This window comes from Camelus dromedarius, chromosome 31 (assembly GCF_036321535.1).
Source record: "Camelus dromedarius isolate mCamDro1 chromosome 31, mCamDro1.pat, whole genome shotgun sequence".
NCBI lineage: Eukaryota > Metazoa > Chordata > Mammalia > Artiodactyla > Camelidae > Camelus > Camelus dromedarius.
Genome location: NC_087466.1, coordinates 3268620 through 3293831, shown reverse-complemented (window position 1 = coordinate 3293831; position 25212 = coordinate 3268620). Strand labels below are relative to the sequence as shown.

Below are 25212 nucleotides of genomic sequence, written 5' to 3'. Positions count from 1 at the left end.
TTTCTCTTTAGACTTATTTAGCATCACTTGCCTCTTTTGTTCTTGAGTTGATTGTTTTTTACTCTGAATTTCCCCATGGTATCTTCCAGATTCTATAGAAATCACATTTCATGGCCTTGATTTTAAAAATAAAAAACAAGAACTAGGTAATTCCATTCACTTAACAAGTATCCATTAAGTGCCTCGAGTGGGTTAGAAGGTGTGCTGAAAATACAGCTTCATACAGAGTTGATTTGGTTCTGAAAGGTTAGAGTATTTATCCCAAGATGTGTCATGATGGGTTTTGAAGAGTTGCTTCAGAGCAAACCAAAAATTCTCTGGAAGCCAGATTTTTTCAGTGTGACAAAGCCCTCCGACAATGGTAGGTTTGACTGGCCTCCTTTGTTGGCCTCCCAGAGCTAACACTGGTTTATCAGTTCATGTTAACGTCCTCCTTTCTTTCTCCTTAGACACTGGACCAGGAGAGGAGAGACTCCTACAGCTCTGCCTCACGTGGTTGACGCCCCGCTTGTACAGGATTTAGTTAGTGCAGTTGTTATACTTCTTAGCTGGGTCTTTAAACCAGTGGGAAGTCCAGCCAAAATTACAGCCCAAAGCCTAGATCCAGAGCCTCTTCCTCTAACAGAGTTCTTCCAATTCTTTCTCAGTCTGTTTCCTCTGTTTTATTTAAAATTATGAAAGGTGTTCTCATTTAGTTTCCTAGCACACCACTTAAAAGGAACTGCTGATTCAAGGCATGCAGAGATCTTACATGGACAGAAAAAACCAGAATAATTACAAAATTATGTCAGAAATATGGGAGTGCATCATTCTAGTAAGATCATGCAGTTGGAGAAAGCATCTGTCTCCTGGATCTTTAAAGACATCACTTAACTGTTACAGAGTAGTAAGTAGTCTGCCTGTGGCTATCCTGACATGATCAAGAGAATTTTAGCATTAAAGGGTCAGTTCCAGGCATCAGGGAAGATTACTGGTCTGTGACATTGAGTGTGTTCCCACCCGCCCAGGGTGATACAGATCACAGTCCCCGAGGTGAGAGAAAACTTGTCTGAGGTCAGGAACTTGGTCTCACATCTCATGTCTCACCGGGCTCGGCTCAGCACCCTGAGGACCTGCTCATCCTCAGTGCATCAGGCTAGAAGCCACTACATTATTGACGGCTGACGTGTCTGCTTCTACCTCACAGTTCCCAGGACTTTGTGTAATTCCAGCCAGGTGCAGTGTCTTACTCCGCCGGACTTTGAACGTTGGACCCCCCTGGTGGTTCTTATCTCTCAGTAGTTGACTTGACGTGATACCTTTTGCTTTTCTGTCTCTTTGATTCATGTTTTTGAAAACGTGGCTTAACCCGGAATTAAGCAGAGCCCTGTAATGCAGTGTCCCTTTCCTCTCTGTCCCTTCGGCAGTGCTGTGGCCAGGTTCGGAGGGGCTGTGCTGGTTTTAGTCGAGCCTGCGTAGCTGCAGGTGGTGCTCTCCTTGCCCTTTGTTTGGGTCGTGTTTGTGGGTGCTCACGTGCGCCCCTAGGGCACCGGGAGTGTGCAGAGTGGATCAGACGCACTGCCTGCCCTCGGGGCGCGCAGGCTTCCCCGTTCCAACGGCTGTACCTTTTCTACAGCGCTTTTAACAAAGAAAATAAGAAATCCTTAATGTTAGTTTTTCCTCCTGTATGTAATTTCTCCACTGAAGAAGGTGTCTCAAGAACTCAATTTAAAACGTTTTTGCTATAAAATGCATAATGACCATTTGTCGCCATCAGTGTCTCGACGAAGCAGCGAAGAGATGAAACGAGACATGTCTGCGGCCGAGGGCGCGTCACCGGCCTCGCTCATGGCCATGGGAGCCACATCACCACAGCTGTCCCTCTCCTCCTCCCCCACGGCCTCTGTGACCCCCACTGCCCGGAGCCGCATAAGGTAGGGAGCAGTTAGTGCTGGTGCTCCCCGCGTGGCTCCCGGCCTCTGACGCAGGTGGTCAGCTTGTGAAGTGATGGCATTTGAGCACTGGTCCGTTTCTTCCTTTGTGTGTTATTAGATGTTTTCTGATCTGGTCTTCTGTGCCCAGTACTGGGAAACATGACGCAGAAGTGAAACAGTGAAACAAAGTACAGGAGGGAGTTATTTCCCCCAGGCAGTGGGTGGTTTTGTTTTTGTTTCTTTGTGGGTTTGTTTGGTTTTGGTTTTCTGCATTAGGGAACAGCTGAGTACAAAAGGAAGTGTAGTGACCCTGGAATCCTGGGTGTGGGTGGCATGCAGGGGACGGGGCCTCGTTGGTGGCGGGTGGGGAGGGAGGGGTGTTTTTGCCAAGGTCAGTGTCTCCAGTGACTGTTCAGAGGATTCAGGGAAGGGTAAAGGAACAGGTTTCAGAACCTTGCTGTATACTGACTCTCAGGTCTGAGGATAAAGTAGAAGATTTGGTCTCTCAAGCTCAGATTATCTATACTTTTAAAGCCCTGCCTTGAGGGGACCGACCTCTTAGGAGAGTGGCCCACAGGCCATGCCTGTCCGGCCGGGGCGCACAGTGAGGAGCCTGACGCGGGCCCGGTCCTGCCCTAGCTCGTCCATGAGTCCGAGGCCACAGGCTGCCCGCGGGAAGGGTCCCCTCTCTTCCCAGCCCCCCACTTGGAAGCTGTGACCCTCAGCAAGGCATCTGCTGGCCTCAGCCTCCTCGTCCCACGGTGAAGACCGCAGGACCCCCTTCAGCTCCAGGGGCCCTCTTCTCGGCCTGTTGTGTCTGTAGGGTTTACTCTTCCCTGCTGCTGTTGAAGCTGCATTTATAACAAAACGGCCCCTGTGTAAACCAGATAAAACCTTTCACGGTGACTAGTAGTTCCTTGTGCTTTGAGCTTGATGGAGTGGGTTATTTTTGGCTTGCCCTTTTGCTTTCATTCACACATCTTACCTTTATCTTCATTCTCATTTCCTGTGTTCAGTAGTGTTATTGTTATAACAAACTTCCTCGAACCCTTTAAACCAAAGCAGGAATCTGACGGGCTGGCACACAGACATAAAAGTGTGTTTCTTCAAGGCAGTTGAGATTTTTTCGTATTTTACTTTTGGTTCTGAGATAGGTGAAAATTGGTGCTATTTCAGTGCAACTCTCCAGTGGAAAAGCTTCAGTTCTGCACGTGTGCTCTCTGCCTCCCTGACGTACTGGGCGGGGAAGACAGACGGGATGGGCGCGCGAGGAGCCCAAGGCCGCTTGTGACGTCATGGCCTCCAGGGCAGTGGGTGGGCGGCTCAGCTGGCGGCCCAGGGGCCGCAGTCTCCACTTGCCTTGTAAAACGGTCACTAAAAATTAGACCACGCTTTTAAGAGTGTACTACTGGTTGAGGGGCAAGTCATTTGACAGAGTGTTCTCTCCAGGTGCTCCTCGGGGTTCTGGTCTCCTGGTAGTTGCTGGGAGGAAGCACTTGGTCCGCCTCCCCTGCTCCATCACCAGGTGGTCACAGAACCTAGTGTGATTCAGTGTCTGGTCTGGGGCAGGATTTTTATTCTGCCTACAAGGCAGTTGACTGCCCTGGAGTACCCTACCTATGATTCTAAGACATGAGTTATGCAGAGCCATCGATTCGCCCACCCCCACCCCGAGCCTCTGCAGTCTGTCCATCCCATAGTAAACTCTGAGCTGCTCAAGGGCAGGGGCCTTGTGTTGCTGACCGCCTGTTACCAGCACGTGCATGGGGCCTAGCCCAGTGGTGCTTCATGAGGAGGTATTGAGCGAATGAGTGAGTGGGTTTACAGAAAAATTCCATTTTCTAGGCAAGGTAAAATGCTAATTACTTAGAGTCAATAAAGAGTGTACAGGTCAGCAGTAACACATTTGAGACAAATCTTATGGGTGTTTTAAATGTTTATTACCGTCTTTCTGTCATATCTGCTTCCCGCAGTTGTAAGTACTTTGAAGCAGGAACTAAGCCTTATAGCTCTTTACCTTACATAACTTTGTCCTTTGTATTTACAGTTAGTGATTTTTTAAAAAGATGAAATGATTAAGGACATAAAAGTTGGAAGCAAAAATGAGTAAAATAAAACTAAACATACAGACCGTGAAAGGATAAGGTGTGATGAAAGGCCGAGTCGAAGTGTCAGGACGCTCCCCTGAGCATCCTGGGGTGCGCCCCGTTAACTGTGAGCACAGTCTATAGCGAATCTTTGCCAGTTCTGTGTGGACGGCGAGTAGAGGCCCCCTGCAGAGGGCAGAGCCCCCGACAGTGCTGGGGCTGTGGGCCCATAGAAATTGACAGGTGAAGTCAAACGGAGGAAGACCCATCCTGCTGGGAGATGCCTCCATGTGTGCGTTTGTCCTGTTCAGCTGCAAACCCACACAGGCCTCTTCTGTTTGCTAGATTTCTGACTTATAAGGGTGCTCAAAGAGAAAACTTTCAACTTGGGTTCTTATTTCACTTATCAGGGAAGAAAGGAAGGACCCTCTCTCAGCATTGGCAAGAGAATATGGAGGATCCAAGAGGAACGCCTTGCTGAAGTGGTGCCAGAAGAAGACCGAAGGCTATCAGGTACCCACGTGCGCAGCGGCCGTGTTAGGTGCTGGGTATCGGGCTCACTGTGCGTCTCCCACACCGGACTCAGTCTGCCATGGACTGGGAGCATGTCCTGGGCTGGACACATGTCCCTCCCTTCCCTCAGTTGCTCGGTCAGCTGTCATAGGCCCTCCTGAGTCCTGGTGAAGTGCTTTTATTGAGGCCTCGTCTGGTCTCAGAGTGAAAGTGCATTCATTTTACTTAAATTAATATTTTAGTTATTAAGTTTAGAGCTTTCTTCTGGCTGCTGTTTTTCATGGCATTTTCCCTTGCCTGTGCTGTCGTCCTTGTGCGTCTGGACTGGTCACAGCCTGCCCTTGCTTCAGTCTGTCAGTCTCGCTCTCTCCCCCTCTCTCTTTCATTATTTTATTCAGGTTTTATTTTAAGTGATGTTGAGTAAATACGGCATTTGGAGAGGCAGTTCTAATTCTCTGCAAGATGGAAAGCTCTAAAGTGTAGCCATTAGGCAGCTAGAAGCTCAGCTTAGGCTCTCAGTGTCCGCACATGCGATCCCGTCACCCGGCTGGCAGCCAGAGGTCTGCATGGCTGCTTCACCTTTGGTGTGGCCGCCCAAGAAGAAATTAGAATTCTGTATCCCTGGCTCCATGACATCGGCCCTCACCTCACTGAAATGATGTGGAGGGACTAGCTACAACGTTTCCCCCACAATCTTCGTGTAAAAGAGATAACAAAGTAGTGGAGGAAGAAATTAAGAACAATTGCTGTAAACAAGTCCCCTTTGGAAAGTTTGCAGGTGGCCTCAGGCAGTGACCCTCAGCTCATGTAGTGCATCGCAGTGGACTTTGAATTCTCAGAAAGTCACCATGCTCAGTGAGGATGTGCTTGTGTGTCCACATCTCCAGCTTCCGTTAGATGAAAAGCAGTGCTGGGAGGGTGTGGAGAGGTTGGACCCTTGTGTCCTGTCAGTGGGAACGGGGCGTGGTGCAGTTAAACATGGCACTAATATGTGATCCAGAAAGCCTGCTTATTATATGTCTGTACGCAGAATAATTGAGCATGTGGTCCTGATCAGATATTTGTACTTCCGTGTCCATAGGAGCACTATTCACAGTAGCCAGAAGGTGGAAGCCACCCCAGTGTCCATTGACAGATGACTGGATAAACAAAATGTGGCGACACACACGGTGGGATATTATTCAGCCTTTAAAAGGAAAGAAATTCTAACACATCCCACAGTGTGGATGAATCTTAAAGACATTATGCTGACTGAAGTACAGATATTAACACAGAAGAACACGTTACATGATTCCACTTACATGAAATCCTTAGAGTAGTCAGATGCGTAGTGACTGGAAGGAGACGAGGTTGCCAGGGGCTGGGGGCTAATGGGGAGTATTGTTCAAAGAGTACAGAGTTTCAGTCATGCAAGATGAAGAAAGTTCCAGAAATGGATGCTGGTGGCGGTTGCACAACAGTGTGAATATACTTACTGCCACTGAACTGTACACGTATAAAATAATCGCCTAGCGGGGGAAAAAAAGTAAATGATGGGATACAACTGAGAGAAATCAGCACAGGCACACAAGCCTCGAACTCCATGCTGAGTGTGTAAGTGCACTGTGTGTGCTGTGTATATGTGTGTGCTGTGTGCTGTGTGCTGACGAGACCTGTGAGGCAGCTGTGGGGCACTCACTATCCAGCACCAGCAAGATACACGTTCTTCTCAGGTGCACGCAGAACCTTCAGGAGAGGCTGTATGTTGAGTAATAAAACAGATCTCAGTACATTTCAAAAGATTGCAGTTACACACGGTATCATTTCATTGGAATACAATTAGAAATTAATAACAGAAGGAAAAATTCACAACAAAACTGAGGGAGGCATTGAAAAGCAGCTCTCAGGGAAGTTTATAGCTATAAACACCTACCTTTCAAAAGAAGAGTATCTTAAATCAGTGAGCTAACCTACCTGAAGAAAGGAGAAAAAGAAGAGTGAATGAGGCCTAAAGCAGCCACAGGAAGGAGTAATAAAGATTAGGGCAGAAACAAAGGGAATAGAAAAATCAGAGAAGATCAGCGAAACCCAAAGTTGGTTCTTTGAAAAGATCGGTAGATTTACAAACCTGTAGCTAGACTAACAAAGAGAAAAAGAGGAGACTAAAGTTGGTAGAAGCAGGAATAAAAGTGGGAACACGACTAATGGCCTTTCAGAAATGAAGAGGATCCAAAGGGGACCTGTGAACATACCCCAGCGGGTGTGTGACCCACGTGAAGTGGACAGGCTCCTCACAGTCACAGACTATCCAGACTGACTCAGGAAGAAATAAAATCGGAATAGACCTATAGCAGCTAAAGAAACGGAATTGGTGATCAAAAAACACTCAACAAAGAAAAGCCAGCCCAGGGCTGGGTGGCCTCACTGGTGAATTCTACCAAACGTGTAAGAGAAGAGTTGACAGCAGTCTTTCTCAGACTCTTCCAAAAATAGGAGAGAGAACACTTCCTGACTCATCCTGTGAGGCCAGTATTACCCTGATAACAAAGCCAGAAGAAGACATCACAAGTAAAGAAAACTGCAGGCCAGTGTTCCTTACACAAAAGTCCTCAATAAAATACCGAAAAAAAGAATCCAGCAGCAGATAAAGGGAATTCTACAGCGTGACCAAGTGGGATTTATCTCAGGAATGCAAAGTTGGTTTAATGAATGAAAATTAATCCATGTCATGGAATAAAGAGAAAAACCAGAAACTCATCTCAGTGGGTACAGAAAAAGTCTTTGACAGAATTCGAAACCCATTCATGAAAACACTCACCATAGTAAGAATGAAAGGGAACTTTCTCTGCCTGTTTTTGTGTGGAAAGCCCACAGCTAACACTGTATTTAGTGGTAGAAGACCAAAGGCTTTACCCCCAGATCAGGAACAGGGAGGCTGTCCACTCTCACCACTTGCATTCAGCATTTTGCTGGAAGTTCTCGCTAGGGCAGTTAGATGAGAAAAGGAAATAAAAGACATTGAAAAGGAAGAAGTAGAACTATCTCTGCAGATGTCATGACTACTGTCTAGAAAGCCTGCAAGAACTCACATAAAAACTTATGGAGCTAATAAACAAATCCAGCAAAATTGCAGGATATGAAGTCAATATAAAAATCACTTGCATCTCTATGTACTGGCAAAGAAAAAACTCTGAAAATGAACTTAACACTTCCATTTATAAAGCATCAAAATGATTAGAATACTTAGAAATAAATTTAACCAAGGAGGCACAAGGCTTATACACTGAAAACTGCAAAACACTATGGGAAAAAATTATAATCTTAAGTAAGTGGAAAGACCCTTTGTTCATAGATTGGACGTTTTGACACATGCTACAACATGGATGAGTCTTGAAAATATGCTACGTGAGAGAAGCCAGACATCAAAGTCCAGATACTCTCAGCTCTGCTGAGTGTGGGGACATCAGTGCTGGTGGCTCCAGGTTTGGTCCAGGACTGAAATCTCAAGATACATCAGGATTGCACAACCCCTGAATTTTTTTCCTTTTATCATGTTTTATTGGGGTGTACTTTACATAAGGTACAGTCCACCTTTTTAAAAATGCACATTGGAGTGTATTCACAGAGTGGTGCAGCCATCACCACAGTCCATTTTAGAATATTTTCACTAACCCTGTACCGTTAGCAGCCCCTCCCCGTTTGCTCCGGGCAGCCCTGCCCTCCCCGCTATCTCCCGTGCGCTCCTGCTCCAGACCCTTCACACGGCGGTCCCTCAGTGCAGTTCTCCAGCCTCACGTCTTCACGGTCCCTCCATATTGTGGCCTGTTCTCCAACCCTCATGCCTCCTGATGACTGCACAGTAGTCCACGGTGTGGCTATACCACATCTTGCTATCCCTTCACCTGCAGAGGGGCATTTGGTTGGTGAGGCTGTCACATGTGGTGCCACCGTGCGCACTGCGAAGGTTTCCTCATCCTCCGTCCATCTCCTGCTTGGCTGCCATGGTGATTTGAAATTGTGACCTGGTTGCTTCTCTTTAAGCTGCTTCTCCTTGCCCAAAGCTAAGACCCTTGGTGTGGAGAGCAGACCCCCACGGCTGATCTGGCCCCTGTGTGGTCCTGTTGGTTCCTCCGTAGTCTCACCTTGACCCCAGTGCCCCCATCCTCTCACTCCACCCCTTCCACCTGGGGAGTGTCTGCTCCTTCAACTTTGAAGTCAGCATCCGTGCAAAATTGCTCTTGTTCTGCACTGCCGCTCAAGGGTTCGTCCCTAACATGTGCCCCTCCTCCTAGCCCTCCCTTGACCTGAGCCCAGTCCAGGGCAGAGAGTGTTCTGTATTTCAGGGCATATTCTTTGGGGGTCTTTGTAATTCATTTCCCTGTGTTGCAGAACCCCACAGAGTATATCCCAAGGGTACTGAAGTTGTCAATTTGCCGTGTCTTCCTTTCTGGACTGTGAGCTCCTTAGAAGGGCCTGTCTTTGCCTCAGTGGCCAGCAGGAGGCCCTGCACATGGCAGGGCTGAGTGACTGGACCCATATGTTGAATGTCATGGGATATATTGGACGTTCATTTTTAGAACAGTGGTTCTCAAGGTTGCATGTAAAGCCTGTAAAGATAGTGGGAAAAGTGCAGATTCCTGAGAACCACTTTTCAAGATTTGTCATCGGAGAGGATGCAGTGAGACTCTGGAACCTGCATTTTCACAAGCACTGCAGTCGATCCATAGGCCACATGAGAATCACACAGGAGTAGTGATTAAGAGCTTGAACTTAGTGTTAGGTAAGCTTTGACTGTCAGCTCTGCCTCTCACTGTGTGACCTTCTGCAAATTACTTAGCCTCTCTGAGCCTCAGTTTCCTTCTCTGTAAAATAGAGGCTTAACTGAGGTAGTCATGCACATTTTCTAGCATAGACTACATGTTTAATAGACTTTAGAAGTATTATTTTTCTATGTTATTGGGTGTCATCTTGTAACATAAGCTTTAAATTTTCCAAGACCACTACTTAAACTGAGTAATTTTAGATAGAAAGTACCTACCCCTTGATTATGGAACTTTGCTGTGTATTGAATTGATTAAAAAGTTAAGTAACTAAGTTGATTGAGATAATTCAAGCATTAAATCAGTGCTTTAACTAATGTCTCTTGGCTCCTTTCCTCTTAAATTTTCTGTTTCTGTGATTTTAATGTCCATTGTGTTAGGCTGAAAAAAAAAACACAAATCAATTCTTTAAGAACCTCAATTAATGATTGTGAGTGTTTTTTTTTTTTTTCTTTCACTTACTGGGTACCTAAAATGCAAGAGGAACTATAACGCAAACCAGAATGGCTAACCCATCGTAAAGAAAACCTTTCTGTGCTCTGGACAGCCTTGTGCTTCAGGCCCATTTCCCTCTTCCTTACTTCCTATGGGCACTTCTGTAATGATGGCTACGTATGGCTTCTTTGTTTGTCTGGCTTTTGTTTCCTGTAAGACAGATATCTGTTTTGCTGTTTAAAAGTAGATAGGATGCTGGTTCTTTTATTTCAAAGGTCTGTGAGTTAAAATTGGACATAATTTTATATGCATAATCTTTTTAAGCTCCAAGATATATCTGATAGAACTCTTAATTTGTCAAGAGCCACGTAAGAAGTGCCAGAGCCCTTTCCTTATCTCACTGTAAATAGGGGTGAGCTTACCCATCCTTCGAAGCCAGCAGCGTGGGACCAGTCCTTGGGTCTCTGACTTCCCACAGTCAGCAGGAAGCGCAGGCTGTGACACGGGGCCAGCTCACTGGAGCAGGGCTGTTACGTGACACTCAGCACATTCTGCCCTCTCCGGCCCCGAGTGCATCGTCGGTGCCGGGGCCGCGCGTGCTTTCTGTCGTCGGAGCTGTCTGATCCCGGAGATAGATTCCCCAGTACTCATATCGTCTTCCCCTAACTCTCTTAAGAGTCATCCTAAAATAATTGTGCTAATCACTGTAATTGCGTTAGCCATCCATTACAAAGCAAACCCTTGTGCACTGGCCTTTTATCTAACAGATACATTTTTCTCTTTTAAACTGTGCCCTGCCACCAATTGTTCACTGAAGTTTTAGAATACTGGAATATTACTGTTGATAGGGCCTTGAGCATCCGAGTTCTGTCAGGTTTAAAATGTGGCTCTGACCCCACTCCCCGCCCCCTGGATGGATGACTGCCCTACGGCTGTGGCATGAGTCTGTGGCATTACAGACAACCTTTAGGACTATCGCTTTAAGGATTGAGTCCTCTTTTTTTCCTTAAATCAGTGCCTCAGCTTGTATACAGTTGTATTTTTAAGTTAGTTTAAATATGCAATTAACAAATAATTCTTAAGTCCTCAGAGAGAGAAGTGATGATCTGCTGCTTTATTCCATCTCCTCCGTAATTTCTGCTTCCCAGAGGCGACTTCTCCGGCTCCTCTAGCCGTTTCTTTCAGGGATGACAGGACAAGATGGATAGTAAGAGAGTAGCCAGATAATAAGGAAGAATAACTCATACTTTCAGCGCGATTCTCTTTGGTTCTAAATTGTGTGTTTAACAGCTTCTGCTGTACCATTGTTCCCCAATTCTGGGAAAGCCTGATTGAATACAATCAAGGAGCCTCTAAAGGTTAATTTAAGAGCGCTTTACTTTGAAATCTCATTGTTTTCTGATAAAATGCCAAGCCCAGAAATGGATTAGTTAATCCAAAGGGTAATGAAATCACTTAATCTAGTACAAGATAGTTTTAATAAATGGGCAAAAGCTTTTAGTACTGCCCAAGGTAATTTAATCTCAAATAAACATTAAGAATGTACAGTTTTATTGAGGGATTTTCTCATCAGAGTTTACACTGAAGAAAACAAGACTGTACATTTCTTAGTGGAGGTTAGTGGGATCAGAAGATCTGATGGACTTGAATGGTATAAAAGTGATGTTTTTATGTACTGGGCTTTACTTGAGAAGGAGTCACCCTGAGTGGAACCCCTGTTCACGCTCCCTTTTTCAGCCCTTGGATCGTTTGCCAGTTTCAGACGCAGGGCAGAGACCAGACAGAGCAGTGGTCTAGAGCTTGTTTCAGAGTCACTGAGGAGAAAGACTTAAAATCTGAGTTCAGAACTACTATGGCAGCTGAGATTTGAGGGTCCTAAATCCCAGGGCGAAGACAGTCTCAGAGTAGTGAACGCAGCGTTTGACTTAGGTGTTGCCCTCAAGGTGCTTGTCCCATGCGAGGATGCATGGAGGTGGACGTGGAGAGACTCAGCGGAAAGCTGCTTCCTAAAGGATAAAAGCAAGCACAGTGTTTGTTCTACCAGCACCAGGGGGGCCAAAAGCAGGGGTTCAAGACCAGCCAAGGAAGAATGACCCTGGCAGGCACCCTGGGAGTTCAGTAGGGACCATAAAAACACTGTGCCTTACAGACAAAGGTTGGCTGGAAGAGGCCAGCTGAAATCCAGCTTCAGAACTTGCACAGGCTGCATGGAGGTGACCAGCTGCTGGAAGACACTAGAACCCTCCCTGCAGGGAGATGACACTGTCAGCCCCTTACCCTCGGTTCCTGTGTCCGCATTCCACCTGAAGCACCAGGCCTGCCAGTCACCGTGATCAAATGACTGAAAATGGAGAAATGATGAGGAATAGGAACAAGCTTCAGGTGCTCCAGGTGCTGGAACTCTTAGATAGGCCTTTAAAATAACTGATTCATGTGTTCAAGACAGTAGATGAAGAGAAAGACTGTTTTCTCAGAGAACTGGAATCTATGAAATAGAGTCGAATGGAAATTTTAGAACTAAAAAATACAATAGCTGAAGTTAGGAACTTTAGGTTTAACAGCATGCTACAGTAAAGATTTGTGAATTCTAGGATTGATCAGTTAAAAATACCCACAATGAAGCACCAAGAGGTGAAAGTTGAAAACTTTGTAAGAGGGTGTAACAGGCATGGATCACAGGAGAAGGTTTATCCCATGTAATTGCAGCCCTAGGCGAGAGGGAAGGACAGGAGGGGCATAGTAAAACTGCCAAAATGAAAGCCAACAAGAAAAATCATAAAAAAGAGAAAAAGATACCAGCTGCAGAGGAGTAATGATGAGACCGGCAGCTTCCAGCAGATCAGGAAGAACAGTTTATCACGAGCAGCCCCCCTTGGAAAGAAGAAAAGGGTGTTCTGTGAGCAGCGGGGATAGAGAGCCGTCGGGGCATTTGGGTAAATATGAGTGTGTACTGACTGTGCAGCGTAGCAGAGATGTTTTGTGTAAAGATATATTAGCTTTAAGGTACAGGACTGAATGGTTCAGAAGGTTTGTGGGGCAGTAAATGTAATTAGCATGTTGTAAGGTCCTGGTATGGTCCAGAAAGTTACAAAGTTCTTAATTTTTGACAGATATTAATGAGCTAAGGGTCACATACCATAAATCTCTAGTGCTGCACTGTCTGATACGGTGGCCACTGGCTGCATGTGATTGCTGAGCAGTTGAAATGTGGCCGGTCCAAATTGAGATGTGCTAGGATTGTAAAATACACACCAGATTTTGAAAACTTAGTATAGGGAAAAAAGAATGTAAAATACCCTATTTAAAAATATTGATACATATTAAAATGACCATATTTAATAGATTAAAGAAAACATTAATGTTTTATATCTTTTTACTTTTTAATGTAGCTGCTAGAAAATTTTAAATTATGTGTTTAACAGCTAAAATAATAATAAAAAATGGAAAATTAAAACACTGGTAGAGTGGGAAATGGAGTAATAATAAATACTTGATTAATCCAAAAGAAGACAGGAAAGGAGAGAGAAGGAACAAAGGACTAAGGGTACAGAAGTAAATTTAAACCCAAGTATATTACAGTTGCATTATATATACATGGACTGAATGTTGTAATTAAAGATTTTCAGATTATAAACAACAAACCAAATGCAATTTTGCATACAAGAGCCACACTTTAAATGGAAAGACTGAAGATGAAAGAATGGGAAAAGGTGTACTCTGTAAACACTGATCAAAATGTGGGAGAGCTGTACTAATGTCAGACAGAGCATGTGTCACAGGTGGCATGTCGTTGTGATAAAACAGCAACAGCAGCACCCACGGCAGTCGAAGCGGTCCTGGGGAGCAAGCTGGGAGCCTTACATGGCCCAGTGAGAAGACTTCACCGCCACTTACAGTACATCCTAAATGCATTCGTGCCTCATAACAGCTCCAAAGAACATAAAGCAAAAACTGACAGAACTAAAAGGAGAAATAGACCCTTGGTCATATTTGGAGATTTTTAACACACCTCTCCCAGTAACTAGTAGAAGCAGCCAACAATTTTAGTAGAGCCATAGGAGATTTGAGTAGCACTATTAACCAGTTTGTCCTGACTGACAGCTGTAAGATGCTACACCAGCCAACTGCAGACTACCCGTTCCTCCCACCCGGCCACAGAATGTTGATCAAAACTGGCCATACACTGAGCCTTATATAACAGGTCTCAAAAAATCTCAAAGAATCAAGATCCTTCACAGTAAGTTCTTAAAATGAAAGGGTAAATATGATCAATAGGTGTAGGAAAAGCATTTGATAAAATTCAACAACTCTTTTACAGTTTAATTAGGGAAAAAAGAGAAGAAATTTCTAAAAAACTAGGAGCAGAAGCAACTTTCCTTACTCTGATAAAAGGTTTCTAGAAGAAGTCCATAGTAGAGAAGAATCAATCTTAACGTTGGTGACATCAAGCACATTCTTCCAGAGATGAGAGTGACACCACTGCTGTCACCACTTCTCTCCATCCTTGTTTTGAACGTCCTGGCTGGGGCAGCAAGTCAGAAAGAAATGGAACGTGTAATGATTGTAAAGAAAGATATTAAACTCTTTACTCACAGACATGAAAAATCCTAACAAAGCTGCAGATAAAACATTAGAATTAATAACAATTTAAAATTTTTTAAGATTCCATTTTCATTAGCATTTTAAAAATCAAGTCTAATGAAAGATGTATAGAACAGAAAAATGTAACATTGTAAGAAATTAAAGAAGACGTAAGTAAATGGCATGATGTGCTAAATTCATTGATTGGAAGAGCAGAGACTATCTGTAAATAATCCCAATCAGAATATCAACAGGGTTTTCTTTTTTTTTTTTTTTTTAATGCAAATTGGCAAGCTGATTAAACATTTCTATGGAAATCCACTTGAACGGATAGCCTGGGCAGTCTTGGAAAGCAAAGTAAGAAGTCTACCCAGTAAGAAGACTACACAGGCACTTCATTTTAAAAGGATACCCAATGGCCAATAAATGGATGAAAAAGTGCTCAACATCATTAATCATCAGGGAAACACGCATTAAAACCACAGTGAGGTACTACTATTATAGATTAGACACAAAATGCCTAATTTAAAAAACTGGTAACACCTAGTGTCATAAAGAAAGTAGAACATGATCATGTAGACCTTGCTGATGGGATTGGAAGATGTTCTAGCTCTTGTAAGACTGTGGAAGTATCTGCTGAAGCTGAATATTCCCATGTTATGCAGGCAAGCAGTTTCACTCCCAGGTGTGTGCTCAACAGAAGTGCGCATGTGTGTTCACCAAAAGATGTGTGTGGGGTTGTTCACAGTCTTGGTAAGAGTCAAGGCTGGGAGCAACCAGATACTCATCAAGAGGTGAATGCATAAGTAACTTGTGGTGCAGAGTGCTATATGGTATGGAAACAAAAAAGAACATGCTGTTTGTTGTAACATGGGTGAATCTCACACATGGTGAGCAAAAGCAGCCAGGTATAAAGGAGTACACACTGTGTGACAATATAATTAAAGATCCTAAAGTGGCAGGGTTCATCTAATATATGTCAGTCTAATGGTTACCTTTAGGGAGGTCACAGGAGGCTTTCTGGGTTGTAAGTACTAGGTAGCTAGAACTTAAGAAAAATGGGAAAAATAGGAATTCCATCATATTTTCAATGCAGACAATTTTGCTGTCTGCAACTAAGGACAGTTTAAATTTTTCCTTTACAATCTAGATGCCTGATATTCCTTTTGCTTTCCTTATTGTATTGGCTAGAAACCACAGTACAATATTGAATAGAAATGATCAGAATATTCCTGTCTTCACCTGGTCTTAGAGCAGGGGTCAGCAGAGTTTTTTCTTGAAAGGCCAAACAGTAAATATTTTAAACTTCATGGGTCATAGGCCTCTGTTGCTACTATTCAGCTCAGCCATTGTATCTTAAAATTACTCATAGATAATACGTAAATTAATAGGTGTGGCTGTATTTCAGTCAAAATAGGCAAGAGGGCCATAGTTTGCTGACACCTGTCTTAGGGGAAAAGCATTCAGTTTTTACCATTAAGCATAATTTTAGCTGTAGGTTACATTGATGCACTTAATAAAAGAGAAAGTTCCCTTCTATTCCTAGATTGCTGAGAGTTGTTTTTTTTTTTAAATCAGGCTTAGGTGCCAGATTTTGTCAAATGCCTTTTCTGCATTAGTTGAGAAGATCATGTTTGTTTTTCCCTTCATTCTGGCTGTGTGTGATACTTCATTCACTGATTTTCATGTGTTGAACCATCCTTGCATTCCGGGAATAAATCCCACTTGGTCATGGTGTATGATCTTTTTAATATGCTACTGAATTTGATTTGCCAATATTTTGTTGAAGATTCTTGAATCATTGTTTATAAAGTATATTTCTCTGTAGTTTTGTTTTTTTGTGTCTTATGTCTGGCTTTGGTATCAGAGTAATGTTGGCCTCATAGAATGAGTCAGGAAGTGTTTCTTGTTCTTCAATTTTTGGAAAAATTTTGAGGAGGATGTGTGTTAGCTTTTATTTAAATGTTTGGTAGAATTAACCGGTAAAGCCATCCAGTCCAGGGCTTTTCTTTGTTGGGAGTTTTTTGATTACTGATTCAGTCTCCTTACTTGTTAAAGAGCTGTTCAGATTTCCTGTTTCTTCATAATTCAGCCTTTGTAGGTTTTGTGTTTCTGGGAATTTGTTCATTTCTTCTAGGTTATCTAACTTGCTGGGAAACAGTTATTCATAGTACTCTTACAATCCTTTTGATTTCTGTAGACTCGGTAGTGATGCCTCTACTTTCATTTCTGATCTTAGTAATTTGAGTCTTTTTTTCTTTGTCAATCTAGCTAAAAGTTTGTCAATTTTGTTGATCTTTTCAAGAACCAACTTTTGGTTTTACTGATTTTTCTCTATTTTTCTACTCTTGATTTAGTTTATCCCTGCTCTAATCTTTACTACTTCCTTCCTTCTGTTAGCTTTGGATTTAATTTCTTCTTCTTTTTCTCATTCCTTAAAATGTAGTTTGTTGATTTCTTTCTTATTTCTTAATGTTTAAGAGAAGAGTTTATAACTATAAATTTCCCTCTCAACACTGCTTTTACTGTGTCTCTTGAGTGTTAGTATGTTGTGTTTTAATTTTCAGTTGTCTTTAACTTCTAATTTTCCTTGTGATTTTTTCTTTGATCTTTCAGTTGTTTAAGATGATTTATTTTCTAATAGTAAACCTTGTACTCCTGGGACAAGCTCTACTTGCCTATGAGGTGTTAACCTTTTTCTGTATTGTTGGATTTAGTTTGCTAAAATTTTGTTAAGAATGTTTACATCTATATTTATGAGGAATATTGGTTTGCAATTTTATCTATGTCTTTAGCAGGATTTAGTGTCAGGGTAATATGACCTCATAGAATGAGTTGGTAAGAATTCTCTCTTCTTTAGTTTTCTGGAAAACTTTATGTACAGTTGATATTATTTCTTACTTAAATGTTTGGCAAAACTCAGTGAATCCATCTGAGTCTGGAATTTTATTTGTGGGAAAGTTTTTAACTACATATCCAATGTCTTTTGAATACATAGGGCTTTTCAGGTTATCTTTTCCTTCTTGAGTGAGTTTTGGTTGTATCTTTCAAGGAATCTGTCCATTTCATCTGAGTTGTTGAATTTATTGACATAAAGTTGTTCATAATGTTCCCTTATTATCTTTTAGATATTTGTAGAATCGGAGGTGTTGTCTCTGTTCTGATTCCTGGCATTACAGTTTGTGTATTCACTTATTTCCTGATTAATCTGGTTTAAAGGTTTATCAAATTTATCTTCTCAGTGAACCAGTCATTATTTATTTTATTTATTTATTTATTTCCTGTTTTATTGATCTGTACTCTGGCCTTTTTCTTTTCTTTTCTATTGAGTAACAGTCAAATTCCAGTGTACAGCACAATTTTTCAGTTATACATGAACATACATATATTGATTGTCACGCATTTCTTTTTTTTTTTTTTTTTTTTTTTTTGCTGTGAGCTACCACAAGATCTTGTATATATTTCCCTGTGCTATACAGTATAATCTTTTTTATCCATCTACATTTTGAAATCACAGTCTGTCCCTTCCCACCTCCTGCCCCCTTGGCAACCACAAGTTTGTATTCTATGTCTGTGAGTCTGTTTCTGTTTTGTATTTATGTTTTTTTGTTGTTGTTTTTAGATTCCACATATGAGTGATCTCATATGGTATTTTTCTTTCTCTTTCTGGCTTACTTCACTTAGAATGACATTCTCCAGGAGCATCCATGTTGCTGCAAATGGCGTTATGTTGTCGGTTTTTATGGCTGAATGGTATTCCATTGTATAAATATACCACCTTTTCTTTATCCAGTCATCTGTTGATGGACATGTAGGCTCTTTCCATGTCTTGGCTACTGTGAATAGTGCTGTTATGAACACTGGGGTACAGGTGTCTTTTTAAAGTAGGGTTCCTTCTGGATATATGCCCAGGAGCGGGATTCCTGGGTCATATGATAAGTCTATTCCTAGTCTTTTGAGGAATCTCCACACTGTTCTCCACAGTGGCTGCACCAAACTGCATTCCCATCAGCAGTGTAGGAGAGTTCCCTTTTCTCCACAGCGTCTCCAGCATTTGCCATTTGTGGACTTCTGAATGATGGCCGTTCTGACTGGTGTGAGGTGGTACCTCATTTTAGTTTTGATTTGCATTTCTCTGATAATTAGTGATATTGAGCATTTTTTTTGTGTGTGCCTATTAATCATTTATATTTCTTCCTTGGAGAATTGCTTGTTCAGGTCTTCTGCCCATTTTTGGATTGGGTTGTTAGTTTTTTCCTTATTAAGTCATATGAACTGCTTATATATTCTGAAGATCAAGCCCTCGTTGGTTTCATTTGCAAAAATTTTCTCCCATTCTGTAGGTTGTCTTTTTGTTTTACTTATGGTTTCCTTTGCTGTGCAGAAGCTTGTAAGTTTAATTAGGTCCCTTTTGTTTATTCTTGCTTTTATTTCTATTGCTTGGGTAGACTGTCCTAGAACATTTTTGAGATGTATGTGAGATAATGTTTTGCCTATAGCTTCTTCTAGGAGGTTTATTATATCTTGTCTTATGTTTAAGTCTTTGATCCATTTTCAGTTGATTTTTGTGTATGGTGTAAGGGAGTCTAGCTTCATTGTTTTACATGCTGCTGTCCAGTTTTCCCAACAACATTTGCTGAAGAGACTGTCTTTATTCCATTGTATATTCTTGCCTCCCTTGTGAAAGATTAGTTGACCAAAAGTTTGTGGGTTCATTTCTGGGCTCTCTATTCTGTTCCATGGGTCCATATGTCTGTTTTTGTACCAATACCTTGCTGTCTTGATGACTGTAGCTCTATAGTACTGTCTGAAGTCTGGGAGAGTTATTCCTCCAGCCTCTTTTTTCTCTTCAGTAATGCTTTGGCAATTCTAGGTCTTTGATGGTTCCATATAAATTTTATTATGATTTGTTCTAGTTCTGTGAAATATGTCCTGGGTAATTGGATAGGGATTGCATTAAATCTGTAGATTGCCTTGGGCAGTGTGACCATTTTAACAATATTGATTCTTCCAATCCAAAAGCATGGGATATCTTTCCATTTTTCAGAGTCTTCTTTAATTTCCTTCATCAGTGGTTTATAGTTTTCTGTGTATAATTCTTTCACCTCCTTGGTTAGATTTATTCCCAGATATTTTATTACTCTGGGTGCTATTTTAAAGGGGATTGTTTCTTTACTTTCTTTTTCTGTTGATTCATTGTTAGTGTAAAGAAATGTAACAGATTTTTGAATGTTAATTTTGTAACCTGCTACCTTGCTGAACTCTTCGATCAGCTCTAGTAGTTTTTGTGTGGACCTTTTAGGGTTTTCTATATATAGTAACATGTCGTCGGCATATAGTGACACTTTTATCTCTTCTTTTCCAGTTTTCTCTCTCTTGTGTGATTGCTGTGGCTAGGACTTCCAGGACTGTGTTGAATAGGAGTGGTGATAGTGGGAAGCCTTGTGTTGTCCCAGTTTTTAGTGGGAAGCTTTTGAGTTTTTCACCGTTGAGTACTATGCTGGCTGTAGGTTTGTCATCTATAGCTTTTATGATGTTGAGATATGTTCCCTCTATACCCACTTTGGTGAGAGTTTTTATCATAAATGGATGTTGAATTTTATCAAATTCTTTTTCTGCATCTATTGAGATGATCATGTGGTTTTTGCCCTTTCTCTTGTTCATGTGATGTATTACATTGTTTGACTTGCGTATGTTGAACCACCCTGTGTCCCTCGGATGAACCCCACTTGATCATGATGTATAATCTTTTTTATGTGCTCTTGGATTCTATTTGCTAATATTTTGGTAAGGATTTTTGCATCTATGTTCATCAGTGATATTGGCCTATAATTCTCTTTTTTGGTAGTGTCTTTGCCTGGTTTTGATACCAGGGTGATGGTGGCTTCATAGAATGAGTTTGGGAGTATTCCCTCCTTTTCAGTTTTCTAGAAGAGTTTGAGAAGGACTGGTATGAGTTCTTCTTTGTATGTTTGGTAGAATTCCCCGGTGAAGCCGTCTGGTCCTGGACTTTTATTTGTAGGGAGGTTTTTTATTGCTAATTCGATTTCATTTCTAGTGATCAGTTTGTTCAAGTGGTCAGTTTCTTCTTGGTTCAGTCTTGGTGGACTGTATGTTTCCAGAAACTTGTCCATCTCCTTTAGGTTATCCAGTTTGTTTCCATATAGTTTTTCACAATATTCTCCTATGCTATTCTGTATTTCTATGTTATTTGTTGTAATTTCTCCATTTTCCTTTCTTATTTTGCTTATTTGTGCTCTTTTTTCTTCTTTGTGATTTTGGCCAGAGGTTTGTTGATTTTATTTACTTTTTCAAAAAACCAGCTCTTGGTTTGATTGATTTTTTTCTATAGTTTTTTTAAATCTCTCTTTTATTTATTTCCTCCCTAATCTTTATTGTTTCCTTCCTTCTGCTGCGTTTTGGGGGTTTTTGCTCTTCTTTTTCTAATTCTTTTAGCTGGTGGGTTAGATTGTTTATTTGAGATTGTTCTTCTTTTTTGAGGAAGTCCTGTATCGCTATAAATTTCCCTCTTAGCACTGTCTTTTCTGTGTCCCATAAATTTTGTGTGGTTGTGTTTTCATTTTCATTTGTCTCAAGGTATTTTTTAATTTCAATTTTGATTTCATCATTGACCCATTGGTTTTTTAATAGCATGTTGTTTAATCTCCATGCTTTCCTTTTTTTCTCCTTTGTTTCTCTGTAGTTGATTTCTAGTTTCATGGCATTGTGGTCAGTAAAGATGCTTGAGATAATTTCTATCTTTTAATTGTTGAGGCTTCTTTTGTGCCCAAGTACATGATCAATCCTAGAAAATGTTCTATGTGCACTTGAAAGGAATGTATGTCCTATTTTGGGGGGATGTAATGCTCTGAAAATATCCACCAACTCTAATTTTTCTATTGTATCATTTAATTTATCTGTTGCCTTATTTATTTTCTGTCTGGAAGATCTGTGTAGTGATGTTAATGTGGTGTTAAAATCTCCAGCAACGATTGTATTCCCATCAATTTCCCCCTTTATCTCTGTTAGTAATTGTTTTATGTACGTAGGTGCTCCTATATTGGGTGCATATATATTAACGAGTGTAATATCCTCATCTTGTATCACTCCTTTAATCATTATAAAATGTCCTTCTTTTATCTTTCTTTATGGCCGTTGTTTTAAAGTCTTTATTTTGTCTGAAATCAGTACCTGCTTTTTTGGCTTTTCCATTTGCATGGAATATCCTTTTCCATCCTTTCACTCTCAGTCTATATGTGTCCTTCTCCCTAAAGTGCATCTCTTGTATGCAGCATATTGAAGGTTCTTGCTTTATTATCCAGTCTGCCACTCTGCGTCTTTTGACTGGAGCATTTAGTCCATTAACATTTACAGTAATTAATGACAGATGTGTGTTTATTACCATTTTGAACTTATTTTTGCAGTTGATTTGGTATTTGCTCTTTGTTCCTTTCTTCTTCCTTTTGTGGTTTGGTAATTTTCCTTTGTATTACCTTGGATTTTATTTAGTTTTTGTGACTCGTAAGTTTTTGGCTTGTGGTTACCCCTTTTTGTAAGTCTATTAACCCATTACTATAACTGTTTGTACTAAACAGATAGTAATATAATCTCAAACCCATCCTACCGAGAACAAAAAATTTTAAAAAGAAAAGAAAAAAAAAGTACTGTATATTTCCTTGCTTCCCTCTTCCACTCTTAATGATTTAGATGTCTTCTTTTACAATTTTATGCTTATTCTATTTGTAATTCATGGTAGTTATCACCTTTCCAGTTATGCGTTTCTCATTTTTGTAGCATCCTCCTTCTTTTCTATTTAGAATAGACCTGTCAATATTTCTTTTAGCATGGGTTTAGTGTTGCTAAACTCTTTTAGTTTTTGCTTGTCTGTGAAATTCTTTATCTCTCCTTCTATTCTAAAGGATAGCCTTGCTGGATAGAGTATCCTAGGCTGCATCTTTGTTTCATTCAGGACTTTGAATATAGCTTGCCACTCCCTTCTGGCCTGTAGTGTTTGTGTAGAGAAATCAGCTGAGAGCTTTATGGGGGTTCCTTTGTAACTCACTCTTTGTTTTTCTCTTGCTGCCTTTAGGATCATTTCTTTATCCTTGACTCTGGCCATCTTGATTATGATATGTCTTGGTGTGAGTCTGTTTGGGTTCTTCCTGTTTGGGACCCTCTGAGCCTCCTTGGATATCTGATTCCTTCTTTAGGTTTGGGAAGTTTTCAGTCATGATTTCTTCCAATACCTTTTCAATCCCCTTTGTTCTTTGTTCCCCTTCTGGAACCCCTATTATGCGTAGTTTGGCATGCTTTGTATTATCCCATAGGTCCCTTATATTGTTTCCATTTTTTATTTGTTTTTCTCTCAGCTGTTCTGATTGGGTGCTTTCTGTTGTCCTGTCTTCTAGGTCACTTATTCATTCCTCTGCATTACCTAGCCTGCTTTGTACAGCCTTTAGATCAGCTCTCATCTCAGCAAATGAGTTTACTAATTCTACTTGGTTTTTATTTATAGCTTCAATTTCATTTTTGACATATTTTATATCTCTAAACACTGTCTCTTTTAGTTCCTTCAGTACTTTGATCAGTCCTTTTTTGAAATCTTGATTTAGTAAACCATCAATGTCTATTTCCTTGATTGTGCTTTCAGGGGGTTTCTCTTGCTCTTTTAATTGGGAGTGGTTCCTCTGCTTCTTTATATTGCTCATATCTCTCTGGCACTGTGGCCTAAGGAGTATCAGTTATCTATTGTGGTCCTTAAGGAGTTTATTTATTTATCTATCTAAAGCCTATGCAGGAGTAAAACTTAAAAAAGAGAGAATTTTAAAAGGATGGAGAAAAAAAGATTTGAAAACAGTGTAGTATCAATAATAGAAGAGCAAGTTGAAGCAGAATAGCAATCGAGTTGAGACGTCTTTTAAAAACCTTAAAAAATGGAGAAAAAAATCAAAAAACAATATTTGAGACCTGTGTGTAATCAATAACAGGAGATCAAAACCAAGAGAATTAAAAATGAAATGAGGTGGATTTTTAAAAATAATGATAAAAATACTTTAAAAGAAAAATTTTAAAGGGATTAAAACTATAGACATATACAATTGTTTAAAAAGTAAAAATTAAAAGGGCAATAGAAAATAGAACAGATATAAAAAAGATTTAAAAAACAAAAAAGATGTGTTCTCCTGGAGACTGTGAGCTCTTGATGATTTTATCGAGAGGTCTTTCTGTCTTCGCCCTGTTTCGTGAACTCAGCTTGCTGTTCCCAAGGGCCCTCCATTGGTGCCCTCATCTGTGCTGCTCCCAGTGGCTGTCCGCTGGCAGATCACGCCCCCTCCCTGTGCCGCAGTCAGATGCTGCACTCAGACAAGGTAGGCGGGAGGATCGGGCCCCCTCCCAGCACCGAGGTTAGGAGCTGCAGAAGCTCCCTGCTCTGCCTCGTTGGTGCTCCGTAGGCGGCCTCGGGGAAGACCGCAGAACAGCCCCGCCCCTGCTCCATTCCTAAACTCAGTTCCTTGTTTGTCTTGGTGTTGCAAGTTCTCTGAGGTACCAGGGCAGAAAGGTCCTATCTGCTTTGGGCTGTAAACAAGTCTCAGTCCTGCCTAGGAGGTTGTGGAGCCTCTGGTGTGGAGTCAGGTCTCGGCCCTGCCCCCACTTGGGTGCTGCATACAGGAGGATATGGCAGCTGTGGCTGCGCCCCACCTCTCTTCTCGCGAGAAGTGCCAGTAATGTTTCCGCGGGTCTGAGGAGACAAAGGCTATAGCGCCTCTCCCCCCAGTGCACACCAGCAGTATTGCTTTGCTTTTTTCACAATTTATGGGTGACCCAGATTGTTCTGCTCTGTATCCCCTCCCAGCCACAGCGCGCAGCACCTTCCAGTCCCCCGGGAATGCCTCAGTGCATCCGCCCTAGTCCTCCGCCCAGCTCAGACAGCCTGTCCCGTCCCCCCAGCTGCCGGCTCGCGTCTCAGGCTGGGTGTTGCGGGGATCCTTTGTGCCTGTTTAACTTAGTTCTGTCGGTCAAGGGGTGCTCCGTGCAGATATGAGCCTCAGAGCCTCCCCCTCCATCCCGCTGGCCTCTCTGTTGGAGAGGGGGAGGTTCAGCGAACCAGCGCTAGTCCTCCTTTGCTGCTCCCTCCCCGCGGGACAGTCCCGCACTGGTTTGCTTTTTGTTCTTTTTTCCTGTTCTCCCACCAGATTTTTGGCGTCTTTGTATTTTGAAGAGGGCGATGTTCTGTCGGAGTTTGGCAAGTGCTCTGATTGGCTGGGTGGGGCCGTGGATGTGAGTTTTGGTGTATTTGTGGGAGAGGGTGAGCTACGAGCGTCCTTCTACTCCACCATCTTGGCTCCTCCCTTTATTTTCTTTATTCAATAGCTTACCTTGGGTTTCATTTACTCTTTAGTTTCTTTAGGTAGAATTTGTTGTCTAGATTTGAAGCGTTTTTCTACTATAGGTGCCTTTTGCTAGGAATTTCCCCTCAGTACTGCTTTAGTGGTATCCCACAAATTTAGATCCATTGCGTATTCATTTTCGTTCAGCTCAAAATACTTACTAATTTAATTTTCCTTTTGGTTTCTTTTTTGACCCATGAATTTATAGAAATATGTTATTTAGTTTCTAAGCACTTAAAGATTTTCCAGAGATCTTTTTTAGGGGAGGGGAGGTAATTGGGCTTTTATTTATTTATTTTAACGGGGGTAATGGGGATTTAACCCAGAACCTTGTGCATGCTAAGCACACATTTTGCCACTTGAGCTATACCCTCCCCACCAGAGATCTTTGTTACTGATTTCTAATTTAATTCCATTGAGGTCAGAGAACGTATTGTCTATAGCTTAAATCTCTTATAAGTGTATTGAGACTCATTTTGTGCCCCAGAACATGGTG

The 25212-nt window shown here is 41.6% G+C and overlaps 1 protein-coding gene across 2 annotated transcripts in view; it reads left to right on the top strand.

The window, feature by feature from the left end:
- The window catches only part of SPECC1L (sperm antigen with calponin homology and coiled-coil domains 1 like), a 112620-nt gene that overhangs the window by 71081 nt on the left and 16327 nt on the right, over positions 1-25212 (top strand). For both annotated transcript variants that reach the window (XM_031442310.2, XM_031442311.2), the window contains 2 exons: positions 1757-1913; positions 4411-4513. In XM_031442310.2, coding sequence (XP_031298170.1) covers positions 1757-1913; positions 4411-4513 — 260 coding nt within the window. The remainder of the gene's footprint in view (positions 1-1756; positions 1914-4410; positions 4514-25212) is intronic.